This window comes from Ochlerotatus camptorhynchus, unplaced genomic scaffold (assembly GCF_037179485.1).
Source record: "Ochlerotatus camptorhynchus isolate MF236.1 unplaced genomic scaffold, CSIRO-AGI_Acam_v1.1 ptg000365l, whole genome shotgun sequence".
NCBI classification, from domain to species: domain Eukaryota; kingdom Metazoa; phylum Arthropoda; class Insecta; order Diptera; family Culicidae; genus Ochlerotatus; species Ochlerotatus camptorhynchus.
This window is the reverse complement of record NW_027040853.1, coordinates 1320467-1330685: the sequence shown is the minus strand read 5'-3', so window position 1 is coordinate 1330685 and position 10219 is coordinate 1320467. Positions and strand designations below refer to the sequence as shown.

General features: G+C 37.3%; 1 protein-coding gene across 2 annotated transcripts in view; it reads left to right on the top strand.

The window, feature by feature from the left end:
- Positions 1-634: 634 nt before the first annotated feature.
- LOC135709821 (23 kDa integral membrane protein-like) overlaps positions 635-10219 on the top strand; it is a 41211-nt gene continuing 31626 nt past the window's right edge. The window contains exon 1 of one of the 2 annotated variants that reach the window (XM_065232232.1): positions 635-954. In XM_065232232.1, coding sequence (XP_065088304.1) covers positions 889-954 — 66 coding nt within the window. In that variant the 5' untranslated portion in view covers positions 635-888. The remainder of the gene's footprint in view (positions 955-10219) is intronic. The other variant, XM_065232233.1, reaches the window with a different exon arrangement.

Genomic DNA, 10219 nt, shown 5'->3' with positions numbered 1-10219 from the left:
AAAAAAAAAAAAAAAAAAAAAACAAAAAAAAACACAGTTTTTGAGCATTCAACAAAATACCTCAAATTACTGAACATGCAGCAAGATATAGTTTTGCTGGAAGCTATTCAGCTATTTGTTTTGCTGGAACTCGTTTCCAAAATTTGGTGTGTACGAGTAGCCCAAATACAACGTATGACTCGTCTAATTTTGCATAGCATTTGCAATGTAAAATTAGACGAACTATTACGTTGTATTCAAGGTACTCGTATATAACGTAAATTCGTTATAAGTCAGGTAACACAGTAGCAGCTAACAAATTCCCAACCTTCCCTAAAATATATGGAAGCCACGCACACTAGTACGGTATGACTCATCAGTCATCGCATCATTTTCCCTGTATGGATTCCTTATCTTTCCCACACAACGATGGAAAAAGAAATAAAATTTTCGCGCCTTGTTTCAAATATTCAAAAGCTTAGTCGGTATTGGTAGATCAATCAACGACTCAACGTACCTACTAATAGTATAGGATATAGGTAGATTGTAAACATCGAGTGTGTCCGTTTCATGCTGGTGGGCGAGAGTGCGAGTAAGTTAAACACACCGGTTGAATGCTTCGGCAACGTTAGTCTTGTTTGAGATATAAAGCAATACGGACGCATGGGGTCGTGAACGTAAGAGCAAAACACAAAAACCGAGAAGGAAAATTTTCATCCAACCCACGAGCAAAGAAAAAAAAAGTAATCCTGTAGTTCGAAGATTCTGAACTATATATCGAGAGGAGTTCGAGTTCACGAGTGAAAGTACCTTCGGTTTAAAAATATTTTCCGCGGGTGTGGAAAACCAGACGAACGAACGAACAGATAGCGTTTTAATACCGAAGAAGCAGTAATAAACCGCCCAAAAATGGCACTCAATTGTGGATTGTCAACGATCAAATACGTACTGTTTGTGTTCAACCTGCTGTGCTCGGTGAGTCGCTGTTGTTTTTGTATTGTTTTATTTTTATCACTTACGCATCGAGGAAACCTGGTGATCGATACCTAACTTGGAAATTATACCTGACGAGCACACGTGGATAATTGCGACAAAAAATGACGACGGTGATGACAAATGGATACAATGTGGAAAAACACATTTGATGCAGAGATTTACTCGATTGTGAAATTGCCGACTAGTTAGTGTGGAAATTATTCGTTTGAATTGTGGTTGGGTGATTGTCTCTGTGTACTATATGGGTGTGTATATGAATACCGCAGCTGAATACGTTATCATCAGATAGGACACATTTGTAAACGCAATTTATTCGAAATACTCTGTGATGAACAGAAATGTTTGGTAAAAAACATGGTGGCAAGCAGATGAATATATTGTAGGGCCAAGATTTATCAGAAAATGCACCAACCAAAGGTTAGAGCAGTGTTGACTTTGGGAGAGTTGTTTTTTTTTTTGTGATAACCTTCACCATTTGCAATCGAGAAGTTCTGTTTTAAATACCGAAAGGTACCAGTTCATAATTTACGTCTTGATAATTATTCTGGTATTAAGATCAAGCGGCTCCATTGAATGAAACATAACTATGTATGTGACTCCAAGTAGCACATTGTCATTGCACTTTCTGTGTGAGTTTTTTTGTTGAGTTCATCATGACGATCGCTTATGTATTAGTAAATGCCTTTCAAATAATCTAAAGCTACGATTCCCGTTCATTTATCAATTTCAAACCGCATTGAGATATTTTAAGAATTCGATTCCCATCATTGATTTTCATGATGTAGAAGACAGACTGTGTGTATATGTGTGGTTATCCTGGTTGTAAATCATAAGGATCACATGCAACTGTAATTGTAGGTTTCTTACATTCTCTGTACATATATGTTTCATGAGAGAACAGTAATGTAGATCGACATCGGTAGGTGATTTGTGATCGAAAAATTAAGACAAAATTTAATGTTTTGGCATAGTCGTGGTAGAGAATGGAGAATAGAGAAAAACGGCAGAGATGCGATCAAAGCAAGTAGGACCTTTTGAAATGTTCAAAAGATCCTATTCCGAGTGGTAGTGAGAGCGAATGAAAAAAATAATCTTAATAAGGATAGGTCGTGAACCTAACTTCCGCTTCATACCCGCTGGTCTCAAACTAGAAGTGTCGGTAGAAAGGTTGTGAGGATTCTATTCAGACTCACTAGTGAGGCACTGTCAATCCAGGTAGAAAAACTGCCTTTCAAACTTGCACTAATCAGAAGCTGCACTGCAAAGGACTCCACGGAATGTTTTTTGACCTTCATCTATGTCAAGTAACTGAAAGAGCCGTTGCAGCTGCAACCAGAGCTGGGAAATATCACGGGCGTCATGTGACAATGGCAAAACAGGCCATTTCCCAATTATCAAGCTCTCATAAGAATAATTGTCATACAGTTTGGAAATCATAATTTCAAACTGATTTAAATGAATTTAGGCAAGTTACAGTATGTAATCGGTAGAGAGAATATATTTTAACGATTTCCGCGGTATAATTAACAATAATATCAATAAATGAGCTAGTAGGGTAGAGAACTACTTCGGCTTAATCGCCCATTTTGGGCCTATCGAGCAGAAAACTTCAAATAAATCCATGATTTCAGAGTGAACAAGTCAATTATGCGTTAGGTACTATACTTTACTTAGTAAGCTACCGAACGAAGTCAATGAGAACGCGTGATATGAAGGTTTGCATCCATTATTCTCAAAAACAAAAGAAGCGCTCCGACCGAACCAATTTTTATCTTCATCCGATAGGTCAAAGTGAGTTTAGAATCCGTAGGCCGAGTTTGGCGTCAAGAAGAAGTGTTAGACTTTTGACAATATCTCAACGATTGGTTTCTATTTATCAAATCTTATGGTACGTACGGTGCTTAATAGGCCGGAAATGAGGTAGTTAACCCTATTTGCGATGAGCATGATATGATATTGACAGAACTATCTCTGCAAATATCGCGTGAGATCTTTCATTGAAAATGGGCTTTGCCAGCCCTGGCTGCAACCGGTAAACTGAAATCCTCTTCAGCTGTTGGTGTTGATCCATCCACAGTGTTCAAACGGTTCCAATTTGGTTCCTGAATTTCCAAAATTTGAAGTCATTTAGTAAGAAGCTGACTTGGCACAAACCATTTGAAGTTTATATGGAAATTACTATGGGGAAACCAAATTTTGTATTCATATCTATCTAATAATTAACCATGTTACTCTGCTGTAAAAAATGATAGCTGTACTTGTAGTAAATTTTAACAGCTACAACTTTGTTTAAAAACCATTTATCGATCAAATGTAAGGATCAAAAGTTATTAATGATTCAAGTCACTATTGTCTTATGATTATGCTCAATCAACTGCTCAGCAGGCAACATTGGTGTTTCTGGCGCGTAGAATAGAGCTAAAACATCATGGCTACTATATCACACTGCAGAATACAGTGTTGCCCACAAAACAGTTGCTTGATCATGCCATAAGATTATCAATCTCCTAAACAATTAATAACTATTTAATTTGATGTTTGGCAGAAAAAGAGTATTCCGCAAAGTTATAGCTGACAAAATTTTCCATAAGAATAGCTATAGAAATTTTTAACGGTGCAATATGGAAGAACGATAGAAGACTACGGAGAAAATGTTTGGTTTCCCCTTAGTAATTTCCATATAAACTTCAAATGGTTTGTGCCCAGTCAGTTTCTTACCAAATCAGTTCAAACCTTGGGAGGCTAATCAAGACCCGATTTGGAACCGCTTGAGCACTGTGGAGCGAAAATGTCAAATTTTGCATCAGTCTAATGACCAGGCTAGTGTTCTCAAGGTTTCGAAATTATCGTGACCGAAGCGTAATCGACTCTGGTGGGCGTCGACGCCATTTATATCAACCGCAAGGCAGCATTCCATAGAGTTGATCAATATATTTTGATCGACAGGCTTGAAAAAAGTATGTACCTGATATTCAGTTTCATTCAGTGCTGAGATTTGTCATTGTCATTGACAGACTTTCGCGCGATAGTGACAAAATTGTTTTTGACATAGTCACTGATATACCTAAAAAAAAGCCTTTGTCAAAATCTCATTCATTTTTCGTCAATGACAAAGCTTAACCTGGTAACAAAAAAGTGTAATTTAGTGCATTCTTAGTCACATTATTACTATCCAAGCAGTTCAGAACGTAGATGTTAGTTCACTTTAACGGCTCCATGTAATTGTTTTGCTCAAGTTGTTTAATTGCGCTTCAAATTTAGCTAATAATAAAATCTGCTCATGTTCGTCACTGATAAACTGTAACTGACAATTGTCATGGTTTGCTTTGACGATGACTGTTAGCGTAAATGAGTTGCATAGCATAAACCAGGTTGCACAATGTCGTAGGTGGTACGAGCTCCAAACTGTTGTTAAGAAGGATACCTACCTTCATCCGTTGCTGTTAGATAGTAATTTGTGATTAATTACTACCTCTTAGATATAGGATGTGTCTCCTTCCAACAGACCAGAGCTGTCCTGGCCACGTGCTTGCAACTGGTGGGGATAGGGGAGGAATGTTAGTCCGACACTTACTTAAGAGAGATGGTGAGAACTCTATGACCCCTCATAAGTGTCACGGGAAGGGTGGATTTTTGTTAGTAGGGAGGGTAAGCCATAGGATACGCCCAGCCGGCGTTGCTGGCAATCGTTACATCAAGCATTTAATAAATATAAGCTGTAAGTAGTTTATCTGTCCGTTGTTGCTGCCCATTACCTAAACATATTATTAAAAACAGTCTTCAGATTTTGTAATTAAGAAACGTTATCAGCTCAATCCTGTTGCTCCTTTGCGCCTGAAAATGTTTGTTGATCCTAAACATATGCACAATTCATTCTGATCGATAGGAGGTTCTCAAGTGTAAAAGGTTATTAATAGTATGTGGAATCGTAGACTAGAATGAAGATTCGCCCTTGGCCTAACTCTCACTGTCTGGCAGTGGCATTATGGATAAAATCTGCCTGCAATCATTTCTTATGAATGCAAGAAGCTTGAACCCGGGAGTTAGAAGGTGACCGCTCTACCGCAGCTACAATAGCTCATTTCAAGAACACAAGCATTCCGTAGCTATTTTCACACATGATGAGCCCCGCTCCAATACATTATCGATGCAAATATACACCATTGATAATGTACTGAAACTTTCAATCAAGCAGTAGTGCAATACTTGATTGACGCGTATTTATTAAGTTTTGAAATGGTTGATATTTCCTATCGCGGACAGAGGAACGACAAGGTACATAAACTTAGCTGAGCGTAACTACGCGTAGGTTAGAACAGTCGGCACCACATGCAACGGATAAGAATTTGCAAATGTTCACTTAATGCACTTTTCAACAACACTTCTGTACTTTCAAATTAGCACTTTTTAAAAATGAAATTGTAAATTTATAACATTTTCACTTGAACGAAAACGAAGCAGCAAAACAAAAACACGTCATTTTCGCAGTGCGGCCTACTTCAACTGTTAGCTTAAATGAGTTGCCAAGGCAAAATTTTGAATATCGCCGTGTATTGTCGAGATTTTGCAGCACTGATTCCATTCACCCAGGCCGAGCGGCAGTTCCGCGCGCCAACATAATTTTGAGTCAATAGTGATCGTAAAAGTACCATTGAGCATGCGTTGCCAGATGTATTACCTCTGGCATTGAATTTAAGTTTATTATAACCAGGGCTGTGGAGGCGGAATCGGACGCATTTTAGAACATGCGCATTTTTAACAGTGGGCGTCGGAGCCGAAAAATAAGCACCGACTCCGATTAATGAAAAATAATTCTAAACTAGATCGTCCCAAAAGTCGGTCCCCATGAGCACCTTTTTGGCTCATGTTAAATTTGATTGAATTTAAATGCCTAACGTCTATGCCCAGCAGTGTTCGGAAAATCATTCTCAAATCGCATCCATTGAGCCTCCCTGCGAGAATAAACTCGCGTGCGAATGAGGCAAACAAAATTCACGCATGAGATTCTCATGCATATTCACGCACTCAGACTCACAACGCTGAAAAATCATTCCAGCTTTAAACTCATAAAAACCACTCAAACGTCAATTGATGTCATGGCTATGCATGTTGTGTTAGTTTTCCAACCCCTGATGCACAATCAATAGTAATAACAATGAATAACACCAAAATGTAAAGCAATGAATTTTTGAACCTGAAAACTCATCGGTGATTTTTGCGACGTTGAATTTTGCAAGGTAAAACTCATAGGCACATAAACTTATGCATGAGATTTGAGTTTTTGAGTTTTTCCGAACACTGATGCCCAGATCTAAATTAATCTAACAAACCTGTTCATATTACAGATCAAAACTTTATGCTATTCATATTTTTAGTATGTTTCTTATTTTAATTTCCCTAATATGGCTGAATATTTTGATTGCTATTTTAATTACAAGGAACAACATTCTTTAGCTCAAATAAAAAATAACAACAAAACAATAAAAAAATCTATAAATGTTAATATATCAATATTGCAGAAATTGTATTTCTATTCTGTATTTATTAGCAGCTGCTTTCGTTAAGTCTGGAAATTTTTAGTTTGGTTCGGTTTTGACCAATTTTATTTAAGATTGTGACCAATTTCTTTTGAAAAACATGATGTTTAGAACTGGGAGGAAATGCTATAGAGCTTTTTGACGTTTAATCGGCGAACACTACTGCATCATTTAAATCAAACGAGTGCGAGCAAGAGGGAAACAGATTAGTGGGAAAACAAACCGCCCTTCCATTCATGTGTGCTAGATAGAGAAAGATGTCAAAAAGGTCTATACTAATATCAACATCAGCGAATCCAAGACAGACCGGTTGCTACAACTACCATGACAAACTTGCTCTGTACCATACCTCGATCGGAGTGGTAAAAGGATAATGATATATTGCTTGCCTGCTTTGTTGCAATATACACGGATGAGGACATAGCTTGATCTGAATCGCGACATAACTAGACCAACAATTGAAATAGGCGGAACAACCAAACGTAAACAATGGCTTTAAACGCAAATTCCTCGAGAATCAAAGCACATCCAAGCAATCTAACACCATCATCTGATAGAGTAAACTTCCTTCATCGAATGGCATTGTTAGTTTGCGTGGGAGTGTTTTGATTCTCGAGAATTTTGTGTTTAAAGCCATTGTTTACGTTTGGTTGTTCCACCTATTTCAATTATTGGTCTAGAATAACAAAAAAAATCCATCATCATCGGATTTACTTCGTGAAGCAGCTTGCCAAAAATTTGCTCGTTTCCTTTTACCGCCCCGAGTGAGCTGTATCGCACGGGCTGCTTGTCATGAAAAGAAAGGAAGAAGATTATATCATTATTGCTTTCCATTTCTGACACAGCGTTATCATTCGGTTCGTTGATCGCTTGTAATTTTGTCATTTGGCGATATTTTTGATTCCTTGATCAACATGAAACTTTAGTGCGACAATTTATTAGCTATAGAAAGTTTTGAAGAGGATAGATTGATAGTTCCGCTAGAGTACGACAGTGTGAAACATGAATAGAAGTTGTAATTGAGGTATGTCCTCTCATCCTGTCTCAGACAACATTTCAATAATAATTGATGTTTTCGTACTACAATTTATTGAAAAATAACAGACGCCATTTTGAAAAAAACAAATCAACAATTTTTGTAAAAATGTGAATGATTGCCCATAACACACAACTATGCAAATCGGATGAGCTCGAGTTTTTCCGATTCGTCATTTGCCGTGGAACTGCTTGAAAATTTATTAAAGGCACCAAAACACGTGCGGTAAAAAATCGGTACACTCGAAAAATTCCACACGTTTTTATCATGTGTCTCACACTTAATTTTGCGCTTATTGTGAAACACATCCATTTCATGTGTGAATCTTATGCTATGAATCATGCCTGAGCACTATGGATTTGAATTGTGACACACTTGGATTCTATGTGCCTCATTTGGGGATATCAATAGCTTTGCACATCATAGTTCAATATTCTACAATATTCTACTTGATCGAATTCTACTTTACCGACTCTAACAATGAATCGACAAATATATAAACAAAACTGCCAGAGGCCAGAGCTTTCACATATCTTTTAATGGGTCTGATTTGGGATTCGATCGTGGACTGTTGGGGTGTGCTGCTGCTGGAGTCTTCGTTCGATCTCACTGTGCCACGGTTGTTCTCATATATGAGGCGGGTTGATAGGATAAAGTCAAAAGTCTTGTTTTCGATGTTTACCTTTTTGAGCAAGCAATTCACATCGCATTGAAATGCAAAACACTTTAAATCCATCTGGTTTGAACAGTAGCGTGATTCAATGTGCAATGCACTTGAATCGATAGTGAAAGATTTTTAACATTTTCAAATTTGAAACAAAGGGGGAGTTTGGTAAAGAGAGATGAAAAAACCGATTTGTACCTTCCTTAAAAGTTGTCCTAGCTCGCTATTCTAATATCTATATGCAATCTTCACACTGCCGTACTCTAACGCGGAACTATCAACTCTATGCTTTCATCTACTCCATCTATCGTATAAAAATTACCACTACAGTCTGTTATTTGAAATTAGCATCTTCAACTACGTGTAGCATAATTATTATAAAGTTCACCCGTTCATCAACTGACCCTCTGATATACGGCATATCGGAATCATTTTACATATCAATATCACAAAGATCCTGATATCAAGCAGTTGTTTTAATTAAAAAAATGTAATAATCAATCAAACTTCCACAAATCGTTCAATGTCGAGTTGTGGATTATTTACCTACGCAAAAAATCAATGCATCATCATTATGCAAGCATCGGATTGTTTACTTCCATAAGACAATACACTGTGGAAAAACGTTTATTGTAAAACATTCAATAGAATACAGTAATGACCCTCCACGCGTCAGAAATTCTCTTTTAATAATTTCAGATAATCGTAATTGAAATTCCTCCCCCCTTCACTCTTCGACTATACGATCTGTTTAACATTTCAACACTTTTCTGGTGAATAAGATACAGTTTATCATAGAACCAATTCATGACATCTCAAGTAACAAATTTGGTTTAATGAGGGTTCTGTACACCATGATTTAGACTTGTAGAATGATATAAAACCTAGTTAAACTTGCATTCTTGATTATTGACAACAAATCGAATGAAGAAAGGAGAACTACTGCTGTCCTGATTACCTCAGATTTTCACTTGCGAAACATGTTATCCAGTCCTCAAATCAAAATTATCTACGACAATCAACAAAAAGTTCAGTAAATATTGACTATGAATATTGAATAATTTAATGTATAATATTCCTGGAACTGCAAAATAGGGTTGCAAAATGAACGGCACTCATCGCTAGAAATTCGAGTTTGTCAAGACAGCTCACTTTGTCAAGATATATAATGTTTACATAACACCGCCGACGTGGTGCGCAAATCAGGTTTAGGCACACCGGCCTAAAATAAACTGAGATAACAGCTGATAAGATTAGGTACGGCCAAAGCTGCTGGTCGGTGGTAACCACAGTAGATACATCGCCCATTCTGCGAAAAGATATTTTGCAATAAACTTTTAGGTACAGTCATCGTTCGGTAAGTGCGAGGTGTCGAAGTGCATCTGACATTTTGAATGTGGACAGGTACCTATTTGTAATTTGTTTCAGTTATAAACATTTCAGTGGAATTTTTTTTTCACTTACCTAAAGTTCTTCCCTTTCCTGTGAAATCTATATACCTAACGGCATCAAACACAATTTCACTGCTGATAAAAACCGGTTTCGATTATTCATTATAGAGAAAATGGATAAATGTCTAATTTGGGCCCATACATAAATTCAGCAATCGACTAAATTTTCAATAGCCACCAAAAGTATCCTAAGTACCGTCCCAATCACGCGTTCGTCTAGATAAAATTGATAAATAGCAGATTTTTAGCGATGGGCCCAATCTTAGATCCATCATTAGAGCCATTTCCCCTATTTGAGAAAAAGGCGTCCCAACAAACAATTTTAGCTACACATTAGCCAAAAGCGTGTCTGCTGCTAAAATTGTTTGTTGGGGTATTTCTAAAATAGCTTTATGTATGTATGATAATTGTCTACCACTCATTGTAGCACGGAAACTAAGTACGATAGCAGTGGGCGCTCCTCACTGTTTGATTTGATTAAGCTTAATAACCTCTGACTGTCCTCAACATGTCACTGTATGAAGGGGTCAAAAACGGGTTTGGTGGATCAATAAGT